The sequence below is a fragment of the Euwallacea similis genome, chromosome 11 (genome assembly GCF_039881205.1).
Source record: "Euwallacea similis isolate ESF13 chromosome 11, ESF131.1, whole genome shotgun sequence".
Lineage (NCBI taxonomy): Eukaryota > Metazoa > Arthropoda > Insecta > Coleoptera > Curculionidae > Euwallacea > Euwallacea similis.
The window spans coordinates 596,532-616,233 of NC_089619.1; the positions used below are offsets into that span (position 1 = coordinate 596,532).

Sequence of the window (19,702 nt, forward strand, 5' to 3'; positions counted from 1 at the left end):
TAAGGCGCTCTTCCTTCCCTTCCTTCCTTTCCCACGTAAACAAATACTTGATAATGTTTATTTGGTTCTTTGGGAATTTTTTCGACTTCTGTCATGTGCACTTTTTTGAAAGCCTCTTAAGCTCTAATTCTTAACTTCGTAAGTCTTTAATAAACCACTTTTGTCAGTAAAATACTGAATAATTCATGGTAAACTTACCTTGAAGTTCTTCGTACAGACGCTTCAAAACAGGCGCTGTCCATTTAGATTCCCGAATACATAATTGAGGCTTACGAGACGTTAATTTGCCTTCGGTTTCTTTCAGGGTAGTCGCTCGGTCAAGCCAGCGAGGTAAAGTGTTAAATTGTTCTACATCTGAAAGATTCACTTTGTCAGAAATATTCCAATTAAGGTGTAATGTGTTACAATATACAGTGCATGTACAAAAAAATTTAAAATACAAGTTAAAAAATTAGATTTTTTAGGTTTTTTAAACTCTGATCCAAGAGAGGTGACGATCGCGTGACAACCGAAATTACTATAAAATGAGAATTGTACGCATGTCTAGAATAACAGCATTACAATTAGTGCCATCTATGAGTGCTGCCATCTGCCATTTCATTTTTTTTTGCGTCTTTGTTTGACACCCTGAATTTTTTGATGGTATTTCTTGGTAACTTCGAATTCTTGTCACGTGATCGTCAATTCCCGGGGGTCAGATACCAAGTAGTCAATTACCGATAAACTGAGCATTACGTCTATGCACTTTTTCGTCAATAATCTGGTGCCAACATCTCGTGTGTTCTCCATTCTTCATAACTGGCCCATAAAGCTCGGAAGCTTTAAATATATGCTCTTCAATTATGCCCGGTTGTTGATATCTTCGGTTAACTGCATTTTCCTTCAGTTCCAATTTTCTGAGTTCTACCAATAATATTAGAAGATAATGTTTGCGATTGCTTTGCGTAGCTTCTGCAAAGACGTATGGGACAGCACCGCTTTTCGCACTGACTCGGAAAAAAATTGCGAGTATGTCGTGATATCAGTTACTCTGTTTGGTAACAGATGTCATTGTTAATTTCAGATAATCGGTGTGGGAAAGTAACTGTCAATGTCACGTTTGCGGGAAAATGGCTCCTGCTATTTTTTCCGCACGCGCATAGGGAAGATGGGGAATTTAAATATTCGCACGCAATGCATAGGGTGGTTCAAAGAAATAAAAAAAGTTAATATACCATGTGTATCATAATTTAAATACCTCTTACAGCATCTTTTCTAATTCTAGCCAGCTTAGACAATTTCTGGGTCTCTTTGGCCACTGCAATTCTTGTTAATTTTGCTTGGATCCTGTTATGAGACACTTCATGGATTTCTTCCAGCATTTTTTTTAATAGATGTAACCGCAACTGTTGAATTTCCTGTATTTCCTAAAAATTAAAGAATGTTGTTATCATCCATAACAATTAAATGGAAATAGCTTCACATTTTCTCTAAATGCCAATTCATCCCTTTCTAAAGCCCCTATGTAGCCTCTGAACCTTTGCAGAGAATTCTCGTCGTTTATATCCGGTTTGACAACATTTTCCCATGATCTTTTCATTCTTGCCCTTTCGATTAGATGTATTTCATGCGCACCTGCTGGTAAACCTTCGGCTAGGGAAAAATATTATAGAATTAGGGACAAAAAGCATTTTGAGATGGCAAATTGGTCAAAGGTCTCGATTTCAAGCATTATATAGAGGGTATTCAAGATGTGGATCTCTAAACGAATTCATACTTCCGATTTTAAGACTCTAGATCGAATCAAAACATTGACAAAATTTGATTCTTGTCGACTGTATAAGTGAGCTTTGAATTTTTCAAAAAAAAGACGCGCGATTTTAAATTATTTCATAAAATTGCAATTCTATCATCATTTGACAGACTTCGTAACTCTGCTAGTCCCCTGGATTCCTTCGCTAATCATCGAAAAGAAAGAAAAAGAGTCTAAGCCTAACTTTTTTTTAATACGTTTAGCACTAATGGGGACCTTTGATGCTATTGCTATTGGGCGACCCAGGAGTGTGGGATTGGCCCTGGGAATACCCAGGGAATAACCACCAAACACCTTTTCGGCTCTTTATCCCGTTTCCATTCCGGGACTTCTGTCAGGTTTCAGTCTAAGTCTAACCTGAAGTAACTTGAAATAATTTGAACTAATCTATTTTACAGGTATAAAATTATTTGGATTTCCATAGAGACACCATCCGGCTTGCTCACTGGTTGAGATTAATTATAGTGGAGAATTTTCTGTTATTTCTTCTTAAAAATTTGATCATTGATTACAACATACAAAAATTACTAATAAAATAAATATTTACGTTACCCCAATCTAGGAAATCTAGTTTTAAGACTTCTGGTTCCCCATCGCCGATGATTTTGTAGGGAGGTTCCCATGGAATGGTCTGAGTACTCGATTCTCTATATAACGTTTGAATTTGTTTGTTTTTAGTTTTTCCATCTAAAATACTCAGGTACATTAAGCAATATAAGAGGAAAAATGATATACGTACAGTGAATCACATTTAAAATCATGCACTCATTTAAATTATATGTATTCTTATTAAAATCCTTTAAATAAACAATGCTTATTTTCATGACTATTGATAACCCTTTGATTGTGTTTTTAAAACTATCAATTAAATCCGTAAACATCAAGTTACCTTAGACAAAAAAAAATGTTACCACTCGCTTTTGTTAGCTCTCAATCAAAATCGTGCAGTTGATCTGTTCGGTGATTAAGTTATAGGTATTTTTGTTGTACTTACAAATTCAATTAAATTAGTTTATTAAGTGCCAATCGTTGAGAATTTTGTTCTAAATTTTTTAAGAAAATCTAAATAATGAGTGGAAAAAAGCAAACGACCATCGCAGAAAGAAAGCTTGTAATTTTTCATCAAGGCAAAAGTCAGAGAAAATTGCCAACATACTTAACAAGAGAAATACTACTGTTCAGTCAATAATAGAACGGTATAAAAAGTTTAATCGTATATCCAATAAGGTCCGAATCAGCCATAAAAAGAAGTTAACAGCGCAAGATGAACGTTGGATATTGAGACAAGTCAAATATAATCCAAAAATTAGCGCTCTTAAACTTGTGACTGACATTGAAATTAATTTAAACAAAATGGTAAGTGCGCAAACTGTTTGTAAAGTTTTACGAAAAAATGGCTATAATGGCCGAATAGCAAGAAAGAACCCTTATGTTAGTGAGAAAAATCGGAAACTACGCTTAGAATTCGCTAAAAAGTATATGCATAAAGACTATGAGTTTTGGAAACACGTTATCTTTACTGACGAAAGCAAATTTAACGTATTTGGATCGAATGGTAAAGTTAAGGTATGGAGAAAAGTTAACGAAGAACTGAAAAAGAAAAATCTTCGCTCAACAGTCAAATATGGGGGCGGATCGCTAATGGTGTGGGGTTGTGTAGGTGCTTTAGGTGTTGGCAACCTCCATTTTATAGAAGGAAATATGGATAAATTCGGGTACTTGAACATTCTAAAGCTAAATTTGAAACTAAGTGCTGAAAAATTGGGAATACCAAAAACATTTCATTTTTATTAAGATAACGACCCGAAGTAGAGCGCCTATATTATTAAAAAGTGGTTGTTATATAATTGCCCACACGTCATAAAAACACCTTCACAATCTCCCGACTTGAATGTCATAGAAAATATATGGAATGAACTGGATCAGCGAGTTCGCAAACATTATATTTCTAATAGAAGTGACTTGAGGAAAGCTTTAGAAGAAGAGTGGACTAAAATTGATGCAAGCTTTACAGAGAAATTAATTAGATCGATGCCTAATAGACTAAGAGCTGTTGAAAATAATAAGGGTTGTCCAATGAAATATTAACGCAAACATTAAACGATAAAAATGACTAATTTTTAATAAACGTTTTGAAGTGCACGATTTTTAGTGCGACTATTTATTGGCAACAAATTGATAAAATATTCAATTTTTGAATTTCTATAATTTTGCTTGATAAAATATTCATAGAGTTATCTAATTAGAGATTTATCTACAATCTAGTAATAAAAAAGTTAAAGGTATTTCGTATTTTATTGCTTTAATCCATTAGAGTTCTTGTATCGATGGACTGCACGATTTTAAATGAGACTCACTGTATGTGTATCTGCCATAACTTAACGGCACGTTTTTTTAAGAAATTTTAGGTCAAAAATAAATTTTCCAATAATCGTCAAAAATATGAGGACCCTGTAAAAGTGGGGAAATTTGGAATTTTTAGCGTTTGTGTAGAAGTAGGTACAGTTATTATTATTAAAGAGTTATTCATTAAACAATTATTCCTTAAGGAAGTATAGTGATGGTGAATGATATGATGAATGCCTTTTTTTTTGTTTAAGAATCGCTTTTTTTGAATCCAGTAATAATGCCAGTATAATCTTACCCTCAAATACACTGTGTGCATCCCCTTCTTCACATTTTTTATCAGCCCTTTCAACGGTGAATCTGGGCATGTTATTCGTTAACACAATAAAATCATTTGCTGGCAAATTTATCACTTGACAGAAGAATTTTGCTCTATCTGCGCCTCCAACATCAACAGACTTTGGCCCTGTTGGGTCTCCGTTTTTGGTTGACTTTAGTTTCCGTCCATGAGAAATATTTGGACGTTGTCGCCGTTGAATCAGCTGAACTTGTGGATGGCTTGGCAGGTCCGAGAACATATTTGAGAATATTGGACATAATTGCTGGAAATGCAATAGAATGGAGGAGAGAGGTAAATAACGAGAAGGGAAAAGATAAATGACGATTTTGCGCATCATTTGACTGTCTTCAATTTATTTACTCTGAAAACGTTCTCTCGTTAACCACCTTAGCGGTAACGATGGTTTTCAGTTAAAAAATTCCACATTTGAGAAATGTGAATTATTTACTCAATATTTAGGTATGTACGTTTGTTTCTGATCCAACCTTATTTTATTTAATACTCACAAAATTCATTGAAGACATTTGGGCTCTAATATCTGCGAATATCGTATTTAAAGTGTGTTTTTTAATATATTAACCAATGCACTCTTTGAGGCTCATTTGGCCTTACTTTCAGCATTAAATATGATCAAAACGCCCCTTTGGTTCGTCACAACGTAATAACTCGCAGTTTGAAGACTCTTTCCACGTCACTAACAACTTTGTTAAGTCAATACCTTTCCTGGTGTAATTACTTTTCCGTTTAAGTAGAGAGGGAACCAAAAGTTTTAATTGCTTTAATGTAATTTTCCGGCTTATATGGGGGAGATAAAGTAAAATTGAAGTAATTTTCTCGGATCTATAACATGGAAAGAAATGTATGTACAGGGTGGCCAAACAGAGAAATATTTCGAAATTTACTGAGAAAAGACGTTTTCTAAGGTGCAGTTTTTGAATACATACAGAATGGTCAGACATAAAAATACTTTGAAGCTTTTCGAGAAAAAACATTTTCCAAGATGCGGTTTTTGAATAAATGCAGAGTGGTCAAACAGAGACATAGCTCGAGATAAGAATTTTTTTAAAATACGACGTTTCGGTTTTTTAATGAATAGCAGGTGGTCAAATAGGGAAATATTTCGAAATTTTTCACGTGCCGATTTTCGCTTTAATGGGGTATCTAAATTGAGATCCTGGAGCCTTGGACAGGTATGTTCTGAGGCCTTCATTTTATAGCACGTAGAAATGGAGGTCTCCAAAAATGTTAATTCGGAAATTTCGAAATTTTAGAAATAACTCAAAAACTAAAAATATTTTTGTAGACAGTTTACATCGGGAAATTCCTCCTTAAATGTGCAATTTTCTTCCCATTTCGCAAAATTTGTACCTGTTATCGTTTACATATTGGCATTCCTTATGTTGGACGCAGTGAATGATTCAAATCAATGATTTATTTAAGTCATAAATTAAGTAATAAAATTAATTCACACGCATTTGTAATACGAGGTGCGTAATAAATATTTCCGTTTCGTATTATAAATTGAAGTAATTTATTACTCATCTCGGCGTAAACGCTAAAATTTACGAACTTAACGAAATAGCGCAACTTTCCTCTAATGTAATAGATGCTGTATTTTTCGTAGGGTCCGAAATTTCGACGTAAAACACATCGAAAACTTCCCTCATTTAACTTCTACTCAAGGGTGTTAAATAAGCAATTAGGCGTATAATACGTTAACATTGTCAGTACTGCTTCTGCGCTTGGCCATTATTGAGTATTCCTGCTAGCAGTGCAGGAAAACATACCGCATCAACAAGTTTTCCTGCGGCAGCAGGACGAACTGGATCCAGGAATATCTGGATCAGCGCGAAATCATGTCGATATCCGTTAAACTAAAGCAGTTTCAAATTCCCAATTGCAGAGGACCGAAAGTAGCAAAAATTCAATTTAGAGGTGAGATTTTAAACGACGATTTTAATCCTCTGTTAATTTTAATGTCGTTATAGCTTCCACGGGAACCAAACAATTCAAATAAATAATACTAATTTTAACATTAACATTCTGGTCCTAAAGGGAATTTTAATAGGGATCTATCAGTCTCGGTATCAATAATTTTCAAAACATAGGGTACATACACTATGTGATTATGGACGGAAACGGCGAGACTCGTGAGATTTACTAATCGCACAGCTCGCTCCACTCGTGTGGAAAGTAAGCTTCGCGCGTGCCACACACTCACATCGTTTTCACATAGTCATCGTATAGTTTTTTACGACGAAAAAATCACCGAATATGCCTTTGTCGTAGAATGTCCAGTCCGCCTCGGAACTTTGATTTAGTCAGATTGTAGCAACGCCGGATAGACTAATTAGGTCACCCTACAGGATGTCTCTGAAAGATCTGTAGAAAATTCTACCACTGATTTCTGAGGCGAAAACATAACGATCTGACCCAATTTATTTTAATTGAAAAGTGAACGGTTTTCGAAATGCAAGACGTCAAAGTGAAGATTAAAAAAGCAAAAAAACTTAATTACTTCGTTTATAATACTGGTGTCTGAACAAAATGTCGCATCAGGGGGTTTTTAGGGGCGAGAAATCAGAAACTGTTTACATTTTCGATGTACGTTGGAAAGAGCGCTGTCAGCGCTAAGCGAACTCTTGTTCAAGGGGCACAACTTTTTTTATTAACCGGTATAAAATTTATTTATTAGTAAATTTGTGTTTTCCGATATGTTTTATGAAAAAAGGTATCTTGGTACAAGTCCCTACAGGCATTCCTTCTTGAGATATTTAAAGTTTAGAGTTCGCTGCATGCCTTGAAAAATAACTTTAAAGCACATTTTTATTCGTACAGTTGAAACGAAAAAAATCACAACTTACAATTAATCTTCAACTCTTATTATTTTTTAAAATCCTTATGGTTTTATTTAACTATATCAATGGTTTATTATTTATTTTATTATGCTATACGAATAAATGTGTACTTTAAAGTTATTTTTTAAGGCATACAGCGCACTTTAAACTTCAAATATTACAGGAAAAAATGCCCGTAGGGACTTGTACCAAGATACCTTTTTTTTTGTAAAACATGTAGGAAAACATGAATTTAGACATAAATAAATTTTATATCGGGTGATAAAAAAAGTTATGCCCCTTTAAAGACTTAGCGCTGACAGAGTTCTCTACAATTTGCATTGAGAATGTAAAGAATTTCTGATTTCTCATCTCTAAAAAACCTCCGATGCGTTATTTTGCTCAAATAGTAGTATTAAGTAAACAAAGTAATTGATTTTTTTTCCTTTTTTTAATCTTTACTTTGACATTTTGTATTTTGAAAATCGTCTACTTTTAAACTAAGGTAAATTGGGTTAAATTGTCATGTTTTTGTCTCAGAAATTTATGGATTTTTGTATAGAACTTTTAGAGATTAACTGTATATCTGAACCCACGCTATAATAAATAAAGTTGCGCCAAGTAAAATTTTTCTGATGAATTTTCGGCAGTTGCAAAAATCATGACAAAGTAAGGCAATAAAGTGCCTTTTACGCACGTATATGAGTGCGCAAATTAAGCGTTAATTCTGTTTTAATCCCGACTAAGTAGGACGACTTATTCTAATCTCATACACAAAACAGAATGTTTCGACAAAAATTTGACCTCTTCACAAACAATAATTTTTCGGAAAATTGACAAAATAAAATGGTAACGAAAATCATGGAGGATCGAGTTTTTGTTGAAAGACTCTGTATAAATATATCTTATAAAAATTACCAAAAAATTATAAAATTGAATTCAATTTGATTAATTATTTATAATTCTTTTAGGCGTCTCATACACATCAAAAATATTTGATGACACGGGAGACGAATGTGTGATCGTAGATCAGGTAAGGACATTTTACAGGATGTCTACAGAAACCCACGAAATGTAAAGCTCTGAAAATTTCATGAGCAAAAACTAATTATTTAAAATTTTTTTTACCCAGTACCTCCTTTAGTTTTTACGATATTGATGTTACAAAATCGTCAAAAAACTCCAGAACACAAATTTTTATTTTATTTTATTTGAACGATTATTTAGGATTTCTGAGAATACGACCTCCTTGTTGATCCATTAATAACTTCTTAATAGATTTAGTATATGAAAAATCTATATTACCCATGTATAGCAAAATTCATTAACATGCAGATTTATTCAACCTCACTAGCACGCATAGTAAATTCAAACAAAGGACAAAAACCATATTTTTATATTGACCTACTTAGCTCACGAACATGAATTTGTCATAGGAAATTATTTTATATTTACATTCGATGCTCAAAATGATTAAATTCTATTCCAAGCACTTTAAAACGCGCACATTTCCAGGATCTCTCACTTGTATGCCGGATGCAGATGATTCCACGTTACATGATTACACGGAGCAATTTCTCTTTATATTTTATTGATGTGATGTAAACTTGTATTTACTTTTATTTAACCTCATAGAAAAAATCCAAAGGGGTAAAATCGGGAAATCTAGCAGGTCAATTTTACGGATAAAACGCCTAAATCAACGATCATCTATCGTTTTAAAGATTAGTACCTCGTGGCTGTAATGGGTTGGCGTGCCATTCAGTTGGAACCAACAGGTGCGATATTTTCTCCATGAAGAAAAAAAAAGAAATGGGCAAAGCTCTTCCATATGACATAACTTTTGTTCCAAATCAGTTTTTACAATACTTCAGGCACTAAGGACTCTTGTGTTGAGGATGGACTACTCTGTATGCAACAGTTATTGAAATCCCATTATACTACTACGTGTCTCTATTTCCAGAGATTTGACTGGCCAATTGCCAGACCAGTCGAAGATGACGAGTTTATTTCGATTGAGATCTACCTAAGGAATAAGCTTATAGTTATTGCGGACAAACTCTTAGGAATTTATAAAATGGGTCTACAAAAAGTGGCGCTGGAAGGAAGAATCAATGTCTACGATAACATGGTGGATATCAATAACAGGGCACTTGGGGTAAATAATAAAACAGATTTATGCTGAGTAGTTGAATCTTAGTTACGTAAAATGATAAAGCTGTAAGAACCGGTTATACTGGGCAATCCGTAATGCATTAACCACAGAAAGTAGTGCGTGTAAAAAACTTCAAAACAAATCAATTTTTCAATTAAATATTTTTGAAGTCCCTCTAAGAAAAAAGTCAATTAGTTTAAATCTGGTGATCATGGTGTCCAGTGTGTCAATTTGGAAACTGTTTGTTTAAATAAAACCTTAACAACCTTTTCATCAATTTTTACTTCCCCTGAGAATTATTCAGCTCTACGAATTCGTCTACCATTTCTAGGCAACTATAGAATTTTGCGTCTTATACTCTCTGCCAGATGCCTCTATGTCTTCATTTACCGGGAGTTCAGGAATTGATCAGGTAGAAGATGAGGAGTTGATGCTTATTAATATTGGTAGAAATATAGCTAATATAGAAAAAAGCTTACATTCTGACAATCAGACTATCAGGTATTCTTCGGATGTATGTGAGAGTAAAATTAGAGGCACTCGTTTTGGTTCTCCTTCAGAAAAGACTATAAGTGATAGGAAGAGGACAACTTTTACAAAAATGAGGGTGAGTGCATCCAATAAAGAAGTTCGATAAAGACATCAAAATTGAATTTGTTGTTGAAGAGCTTAATAAAGTTTGGAAAGTCAAGACCATCGAAAGATAGCGATACAGATGATGAGACGGCGCTTCTTCCTCGGATTGATGATTCAAGGAAGATTTCGGATAAATCTTGCGAGTTTGTACCAATGTCAAGGACCGAAAGTTGCTCTTCAATTGATTCAGACAAACAAAATCTAGCTCTAGATGATAGGCGTCTTTTAAGGTAAGTTTCGTTAGATAGATAGATATTTAAGAAATTCCACTAACAAGTACACTATCGTGTTGAAAAATATTTCTCGTTGCATCAGTGGACACAGAATCTCAGGTCCGCCTGTTCCCGATTTCGTAGTTAATGGCGCTCATCAGATCACTATAGACAAATAGCTTCGTGGAAGGCGCCGGTGACAAGGAGGAAAAGAGAAACGGCTACTCCTTCATTGGCCCACTCAGTAGTTGTTTTTAGTTCTTTCTCATGAGTAATCAGGCTATGTTGAATTGACCCGATTGGAGTTACGGCACGCAAATTAAAGAAATTTGGGATGGGGCGACATTTGGTGTGGGCGGTTAATGCGATAACTTTCCGTTTCCTCTTAAATGATTATTTTTAAAAATAGCGTATCGCGTTAATAAAAATTTGTTTCAGGCTCAGGGAACTGAAAAACCGACAAACACCAACCGAACAAGGCCTCAAAGCGCAAGATTTTCAAGTCTGCATAACCATAATCGAAGTTCGTCAGCTAGCTGGCATTAATATGGATCCTGTCGTCTGTATTCAGATTGGCGATGAGAAGAAATTTACTAGTGTGAAAGAGAGCACAAACTGCCCTTATTATAACGAGGTACGGCAATACTCTTATTTTATCTTATATTGATCAAAACCGACAAAGAAGGGAATATTTAAGTGATGTTTTCACGACCATATAAAAAAAGGAATATTTATCATACTCTTCCCTAATTAATAACGTAGCTTTCATCTCTAAAGAGAGAATATCCAAAGCAATTCCACGCAGTTGTGCTTCGGGATCAATCGGCGTTGCTTTGATCTGACTATATCAAAGTGCCGCAGATGACTGAACTTTCCACGATGAATATATATTCTATATTGATACTTATGTAAAATTCTGTACAATTTTTCAATTAAGTTTTTATCTGTAGCACCCCGTATTTTGCAACATTCTGCAATTCTGTTGTCTGACTTTAAATTTTTAAAATTTTTTACAGTACTTCGTGTTTGACTTCCATATGCCCCCGATAATGCTCTTTGACAAAATCATCAATTTATCGGTAAGTTTTGGAGTAAATGAGAAGTAACTATATATTCGACTAAGATAGGGCTTGTACTATTATATAGCGATATAGCGACTTGGGGAACCATACAGCGACTCTTCAGTAAGAATAAATAGGCGAATGATATGTTGATTAAATTATTATATTTTTTGTTGGTTCCTGGTGATTGATTTTAAAAGATTTTATGCGCTGAATCTTTTTTCTCAAATATTCGAAATCCAAAAGGTGTTTGTTTCACAGGTACTGCAATCTCGCAATTTCCTCAGAGGACACAAATTGCTAGGGAGCTTTAAATTGGATGTCGCGACCGTCTGGGCACAACCAGGTATACATGTATTTACAGCCTTAATTTATCGATTTTTCCCATAGCATACCCTGTATACAATGGTACACCCTTTATACAATGCCACAACTGCGGCCGGGTCAAAAAATTTGAATGAATGATTGAGATTATTTGCCTATTAAAATTTGACGTTAGATGAATTTCTAACCTTGTTCATATGTCAACTTTGACAACTGTCATTGTCAGTTTTATAATAGATATTTGAAAACATCAGCTGTCAATGGTGAACCGGGATTTTTAATACGTTGGAAAAATATCTACGAATGTTTTAAACCTCTTATTACGAGTGGAAAGTTGAATTATCGATCATTACTAAGAGATCTTACGAAGGATTAATAAACAAATATTTTAACTTGACAGCGCGATGTTGCTTCTATTAGGAGGCAACATGGTGCCAAAATAGAGTGGCGGATTATATGGATCTACGAAGTCTACGAAAGTGTCGTTATTTATAATCGCGTTGCTAAAGGAGAATTCCCGAAAAAGTCAGATTTTCTGAATATTTTCATCATCAGCATGTTCCGGGCAGATTAGGTCAAACGAACAACTGAATGTTATTCGAGTAATTAAATTCAAAATTAGGAAAAAACAACACTGATAATTATATCACAATAATTATGATCATTTTATTTGTTTTGAAATAGGTTATGCAGGTCCAACGTTTATCTATTTACATAACGAAGGTCAAGAAGATTTATTTTCTAACGAACAATGTACAATAAAAAATTTGCATAGATGATCGCTTTAACCATGGACGTAGACCTTCACAAAAAAATGGAATTCCTTAAAACAACTTTGTGACTCAACGTGTATTTTTATTTATTAATATATTTTTATATATGTTTTTTATATATTATAAGAACTATATAAAACGCCACCATAAGTGACAGTTCCCACCTTAAATTCTCCCAATATTCCCTGCCACTGGCCCTATTTTCTATTATATCTACCTGCTTCTCCAATTGAGAAGCTTCAATTGGGTAATTAGACCATTATTCCATGTGGTACTGCAGTTAATGATTTTCGCGACGCAGCAGATATGTGAGTCACATAGAAAAACAACAACTTTGATTATTTTTTTCCTCATATGTAATTTAGGATGTACACAGCAATAACAGTGATAATTTCCATAACCCTCTTCGCCTCATGTGGATCTACAAGCCCTCCTCATCCCTGCCAATGTTGGCCAAATTGGAATCCATTACACGATGAACAGGGCTGGCATTGCGTGGAGCCAAATTCGCAAAAAACTTTTCATTGCAACGTGAAAATTCCCCCAATTTGCCAATGCAAGGTAATTATTAATTGGTTTGCTTTTTTAAGTTAGTCTCTTATATACAGGGTGACTCCAATAAAATGAGTATTTTTTAAAATTCGCGCAATGGAGATTTTTCAGCTGCGTTTGCTCCGCGAGCCCAGATTTGTCGCACTTACTCAGGAATTGTAACTTAATTCTAATTAAACCACAATTTCCTATGTAATTCAATTACCGTTTACGAGAATTCAAAAGTATGTAATTAATTTTCAATTAGACGCCTACTTCATTAAAATAATTAGAAAAATTATTATGAAAATTTTTTTAGATTGATGCAAAAATTTGAGACACTCTGGAACTTAAAGTAAATACTCGAATTTTTTTCAGGATGCAGCTGGCACCATCGTGAGTCTTCCTCTAGGGGAAGTAAATTGTGTTGGCACAGATGCCAAATTCATCAATATAAATTGTGAATCTACGCCTGAGTGGGAGGCGTGGTTCACCGAAAATCCCCAGTACAGATTGTACCATTAAGAAATTAATAATTCAAAAATGTAGAAGATAAAAAATAATTATTAATATACGAATATCATTTTATAGATGTGTTTTATTTAAGGGACACTAAGCGCGTTTAAAAAGATAACAGAGACGAGGATACAAAAAGAGAAATGAGCATTATAAGCATTGAAGAACTGACAAAATAAAATGGTTATAAGTTTCTTTTTCTAAATATAATTATTTTTATTATTAATTAATATCCGAACCACTGGGGGGATATTTTGTATTTTAAGTGAACTATAATTTTTATTATCCACTTTAGCTTAAATTTCGGCCGATGGTGTAAATAGTAATCGGAAGAGCATTTTCGTTTCAGATCATCAATTCTACCATAAATGGGCCTTGATAACCGATCCTGATGACATGGTTGGAGGCACGAAAGGTTACTTAAAGTGCGATATTTGCGTTATTGGGAAAGGGGATACAATGAAAGTGCCTTCTAAAAGCGACAAAGATGAAGATGACATCGAGGCGTAAGTATCTATTTCATTCAAACGAGTAGACAAAAGTACTCCCTAAGAAAAATTAAAAAGAGGTCATTCCCTATCATTTATACTATAGGAAAAACATGTGCGTTCCATGGCGAGCCGAGATTTTTAATCAGTTGGAACAATGTATATTTGGGTTCGTCTTTATTGCAGGAACCTTCTACTACCAGATGGGGTGCCAACTGATAGACAAATGGCGCGCTACATAGTTAAAATTTATCGAGCTGATGGACTTCCCAAAATGAATTCCACCTTAATGGCAAACGTGCGGAAGGCTCTCATGGGAGAAGTTAATGATTTAGTGGATCCTTATGTTCAAGTGTCCTTTGCCGGTTTAACGGTAACTATTTTATAGGTCTAGTTCGCTAACTGTTAAGAACTTTTTTAAAAATTGAGTCTCTTGTTTTTTTTGTTACAATGGCCCCCGTTTGCAATTAAATCAGCCAGCTGATTAAAAACAGAGTCACAACTTGAAGTTACTATCTTTCTATTTCTATTTTCAATTTTTAATTTATCCTTATTTTTAATTTTGAATCTTTTCTCTTCTTTTATGTCTATTTTTAAATTATGTTTTCTTCAGTAAAGTGTGTTCTTATTCAGTTAGTTAGTTAGTATTTGAACCCACCAGTTAAAACTAGATTTGGCTTAATTAATTTAATATTTTGAATGAATCATTTTAATTAATTTAATAGACAGCGACGAGGTTGCCTGCTAAAAAGACTCTACGTGCAATTGGATAGGCCTGAGGAAATAATGCTAGGGCCAAATACAGGTATCACAAGTTCAAATCGGAACATAGAAATTGCGCAAGTAGAAGAAGGACTGCATAAGTTTTAATATGCCTCCGACAAAGACTAACAATAAAAGTGGGCGGAGTCAGTTCGACTAGTGTTTCCACTTCGATGTTTAGATTAACATTGATTTCATTGTTTTTGCGGCGATGAAATTGTTAAAAAATATTAGAACAAAAAGTAAGAATGTAAATAAATGAAAAAAAAAAAGATTAATCCATCACTAGAACTTATATAACAAAAAAGTCTAAAACGATGAGAGATCTGGACACTGAACTGGCTCCGTTTGCTTCAATTCCTAGTTTCGCGACCCACTTCGTTGGTCTTTGTTGAGGTATATTAAACCTTATGTGATCCTTTTCTGACTTGCGCAATTCCTACATTTCGATTTAAACTGCTGATATCTGGATATGGTTGAAATTAAAAAGAAGGGTTTTTTCGCAATTCATTTTATATTGTGTTGCTAATCTTCATCATGACCTATTTTTTCTTTCATTTGCTATAGGGCAAAACGAGCGTTATGAAACATAATTATACTCCGGTTTGGAATGAACAATTGGTGTTTACGGAAATGTTTCCACCTTTGTGTCAAAGAATAAAAATTCAGTTAAAAGGCGATGACCCCATTAAACCGAGGGTCATTGGAACATATTTTATAGATCTTGCAGCTATTTCAAATGACGGCGAAAAAGGTGAGTTGAATGCCTTTGAAAATATCCAGGTTTTTTTTCGCTTAATAATGGACGTAAAATAGTTAACGAAGCAATAGAGCACGAGCTTGGGGTAAAGTAACGTTATCGAACGCATTTGGTAGTTGAAAGTAGCACTTTACCGCAAATGTGCAATAACAAGATTTAACGCACGCGAAATGGCATGTGTCATTGTCAAAATTTTCCTAAGTATTTGACATTCACATGCATGTGATAAAACTCTTTACCGGAAGGGTGTGTGTAAAAGTTTTGTCACACGGTAATATTTAATTGCATTTTTAATAAAGCATATGCTGCGCTTAACATGTTCTGAAGTGTTTTTCTCGCGCTTGTTTGCTGACCGGCCATCAGCAATCAGTGTTCGGTATGTTTCATTGTTTTCGATATCCATTATGTAGCACGAGTTTGAAACACCCTGTAGATACACGAAATAAAATGCCTCGTTTATAATAATAATTCCAGGTTTCATGCCAACATTTGGACCCAGTTTCATCCATATGTATGGGTCAACAAGGGATTACTGTATTCTAGATCAACATTCCAGTTTAAATACTGGTTTAGGAGAAGGTAACATGCTTTTTTAAAATATATTAATATATATAAAATTATTATACTTTAATTGAAATATTGAAGTTCTACTCATTAAACTTGGGACACCCTGTGTAAATTTACCGGTTGACAAAGATAAAATTTTGAAAAAAATGTGGGAGAAAAGCTCTCGATATCTGGTGAAACCAGGATAATTGCTGACGAAATGGTGACCCAATAATCAAAGGTGGCAAAATCAGCAAGGATTTTTTTCAAAGTTGTTAATAGTTGACTTTTGTTATATAAGTTAAGTAGGTACCACATTTGATGGCTTAATAACCCTTGTTTTTTATGGGTAGGGCACTGTGTCTTTTTTGTACTTGATGCAATCTTTTTTGTAACGTTACAAAGCGAACAAAGCCCGATTATAACCAGACAGAGCGACACGCAATAATTTGAAAATTACGCTATAAATTTTGTTTCTACCGAACATATCTAGCGATGTAGATCCTAAATACTCATTTCCATAAGAGAGCTAAATGTTTGATAAATTCTGGGTACTTGAAAGAAAAAATTGAAAAAAGCTTAAAACTTTGACACCATGTACTTCGGAAACGAAACGTTTGTCGACCTTCGTTTATATGAACTTTTTGATTTAATTACAAAAGTTCTATTAACGGTTAGAATAAAAAATATATATAAAATAAAATAAAAATGGATAAATAAAAAACAGGAATATAAGAGGGATTTTCAGGTGTTTCGTATCGTGCCAGACTTCTAATGTCAATCAAAACCGAAATAACTGAGAATATTGATCTCTTGCCATCGGGTGTGTGCCTAGAACCCACTCTTCCATTAAATGAAGCAGCTTTCACCAGGAATGAAGAGTTTTTCCTTTTCGCCACTATCTTGGACGCTTCTATGATTGACAAAAAGCTGGGAGATAAACCGGTTTATTTCGAAGTTAGCATGGCAAATGCCGGAAATGCTATCGACGGCCAAAATATGTCAGTTAAGGAGTATTACGACGGAGATAGTGACGAATTAGGTAATTAAACAATTAAATTAAATTAAGTGAAAACATTAATTATGGTGTTTCATCATGGCACAATATTTCAAAAATTCAGGGGGTGAATTTAATCAGGGGATGATGTTAAGAAAAAAGTTCATATGAACATGGATCCGTTTTTGCTTCCTCCCTGAAATACAGGGTGATAAAAAAATGTTTAAGTTTTTTCTTGATAAGTACGTTCCCACATTATTATATTTTTATGAAAATTGAGGAGTTTAAAATAGGTGTAGGGACACATTTTTTAAGGGGAAAACAATGCATTTAATTTCACCAATGGCGTCTCCATTGATGTAATCCTGAACATTTTAAATAAGAAATATCATACGCCACTGTTTTTTTTTTAATAAAATCAACTTTCTAAATGCTCCATATTCTGTAAAAAAAAGATTCCTTGAATATTTTTCATAATGTTAACCGTATTTATGGAAAAGAATTAAAAAAATTCTATCCAATACTAAAACTATTTACAATATTAAATTACATTACGTTACTCATAAAAGAACAAATAAATACAGGGTGGTCCAATTGCTATGGGCCACTATTGCTATCTTCTAAACCATGGACATTACAAGTTCGGCTAAATTAGACAAAAGTTGTCAAATTTGGTTTGGAATTGCAATTGGACCACCCTGTATAGCGTTGAAAATGTTCTCCGTCTGCAAGAATGCATGTCTCGGCCCTTTTTCGCATATTAACGCTCATTCTTTAAAAACTTCCTGGTGTATTTTTCATTATGTTAAACGAATGAATTATGTGATTTCTTAGTTGTAGATTGTTGCGTTTTATTTTTTCCTATGAAAACAGTTAATCTTATGAAATACTTGTACATTCAAGTGACCTTTTTTCACAAAAATATGGAGCACTTAAAACATTTTTTTTTATTAAAAAAACAGTAGTGTATCATACTTTTCGTTTACAATTTTCAGTGTCACATCAATGGAAACGTCACTGGTGAAATTTAAAATATTGTTTTACCTTCAAAAGATGTGCCTCTATACCTATTTTACGCTCCCCAATTTTCATAAAAATATTTAATACTGGAACGGACTTATTAGGAAAAAACTTTAAAAAAATTATCACCCTCTATTTCAGACAAGAACTGGACCTATGTTTATATAATCTTTTTTTCTTAAAATTATCTAGAGATTCACTTTCTAAATTTTTGACATACTATTATGAAATATCCTGTATAAAAATAATGAAAAAATCCATGAGTTTCTATTGTACGTACTTATCAGCTTCGTTTAAGTTTCCGAGGTAATATTAGCTGTTTTGTGACGATAAATCAAGCAAATGGTTTTAGAGACAGTGACATCGGATTCATCATTTTGGCAGAGTACGACAAATCCCACCAAACCCATGACTCACGACAAAATATATTACTTTTTACCATATTGGGACAACAAACCTTGCCTTCATATCCGGTCGTCTTGGCCAGATTATAGACGAAGAATGTATAATTCAAATATTATTGGAAAAATCGCCGAAAAACTCGTAAGTGTCGTATATAGAGTGTTTTCAAAAATGTGGCCAATAACCCAGAAATGAAAAGTTCGTGTTAAAAGATTGTGCTTATCCTTATAGGTTGTTTTATAAAAATTTACCTTTGCAGAAATTGAACTCTTCAAAATTTGATAGAGAAAATAGTATTTTCTAGATAACTTTTCGTCCAGTTGATGAAATTTAATGGCCTTATTTCCAAATAAAAAATTTATTTTTAAAAGTTTTAACACGAAAATTTTGTCGATTTTGATTTGCTCACATTTTTGGAAACACTCTGTATAGTGTAACTCCGGTTGTATTTGCATCGCTTCCGCAAAATCCCATTCGTTACATAAAATTATGCATTTTCCATGTATGTTTAGGCATGTTTTGATTTTTACATAGGAAGACGCTTTGGAAGAAATAATTTCCGCATCGGATCGAGAAGATCGAGACACGGAGTATAAATTGAAAGTGATTTTAGAAGAATTGTCCATTGCATGTGGAAAATATGTGACTATATCTAAAGCATCTATGACTGGCCCTGGAACTGGAAAAACTAAGCTGGATAAGGAGAGATTGAAATTATGCCAGAGAGAAATTGTAAGAAGAATTTTAAATTATATTGTGTGAAGAGAATAATAGGAATTTTTGTGTTTTTTGTTCATATTCCTTGATAAAATTTTTTTAAATCCCTGTATTAGTTTTCGAGGTAGTTCTCAACGAGACATTATGGAATAGTTTAGTCCTGGTTGATGGATGTGGTTAGACTGACAGTAATCTGAGACTACAAATTACCACGATTCTTTAACGTATACAAAATCATTCATTAATGATATGCATTAACGCGCAACGTAAATTCTATAGAGGAATTCCATGGACATTTAACGGCGAATACTCTGTATACTAACAGCTTTTTCATTTTAGGAAAACATCGGCAATGCAGCCAAGAACCTCAGAGCGATAGTAACCAAAAACTCATTTAAGGATCGACTTAAAACAGCCCAAACGTATTTATCGAAATTAAAGTTTTTAACTGAAGACGTAAGTTGGTAATTGAGAACTGCTAAAGATC

The 19,702-nt window shown here is 33.8% G+C and overlaps 3 protein-coding genes across 3 annotated transcripts in view; 1 reads left to right on the forward strand and 2 right to left on the reverse strand.

Moving 5' to 3' along the window:
* Nucleotides 1–19,702, reverse strand: part of Ldh (Lactate dehydrogenase) — a 158,719-nt gene that overhangs the window by 73,576 nt on the left and 65,441 nt on the right. The gene's annotated exons all lie outside the window — the stretch shown is intronic.
* Nucleotides 55–5,080, reverse strand: LOC136412308 (cilia- and flagella-associated protein 91-like). The gene is made up of 9 exons (XM_066395336.1): nt 5,059–5,080; nt 4,985–5,016; nt 4,437–4,740; nt 2,345–2,479; nt 1,463–1,632; nt 1,238–1,406; nt 718–903; nt 199–354; nt 55–144 (listed from the first exon to the last, which is right to left on the reverse strand). The coding sequence occupies exons 1-9, from the start codon at nt 5,078–5,080 to the stop codon at nt 131–133; spliced, it is 1,188 nt and encodes a 395-aa protein (XP_066251433.1). The 3' UTR covers nt 55–130.
* Nucleotides 6,261–19,702, forward strand: part of LOC136411950 (otoferlin-like) — a 34,777-nt gene continuing 21,335 nt past the window's right edge. Inside the window, exons 1-16 of the mRNA XM_066394749.1 lie at nt 6,261–6,413; nt 8,287–8,348; nt 9,279–9,473; nt 9,802–10,077; nt 10,137–10,336; nt 10,757–10,952; nt 11,335–11,397; nt 11,641–11,725; nt 13,873–14,029; nt 14,198–14,384; nt 15,341–15,527; nt 16,008–16,112; nt 16,828–17,121; nt 18,449–18,639; nt 19,033–19,230; nt 19,555–19,671. Of these exons, the coding sequence (XP_066250846.1) occupies nt 6,335–6,413; nt 8,287–8,348; nt 9,279–9,473; nt 9,802–10,077; nt 10,137–10,336; nt 10,757–10,952; nt 11,335–11,397; nt 11,641–11,725; nt 13,873–14,029; nt 14,198–14,384; nt 15,341–15,527; nt 16,008–16,112; nt 16,828–17,121; nt 18,449–18,639; nt 19,033–19,230; nt 19,555–19,671 (2,592 nt within the window). The 5' untranslated portion in view covers nt 6,261–6,334. The remainder of the gene's footprint in view (nt 6,414–8,286; nt 8,349–9,278; nt 9,474–9,801; nt 10,078–10,136; nt 10,337–10,756; nt 10,953–11,334; nt 11,398–11,640; nt 11,726–13,872; nt 14,030–14,197; nt 14,385–15,340; nt 15,528–16,007; nt 16,113–16,827; nt 17,122–18,448; nt 18,640–19,032; nt 19,231–19,554; nt 19,672–19,702) is intronic.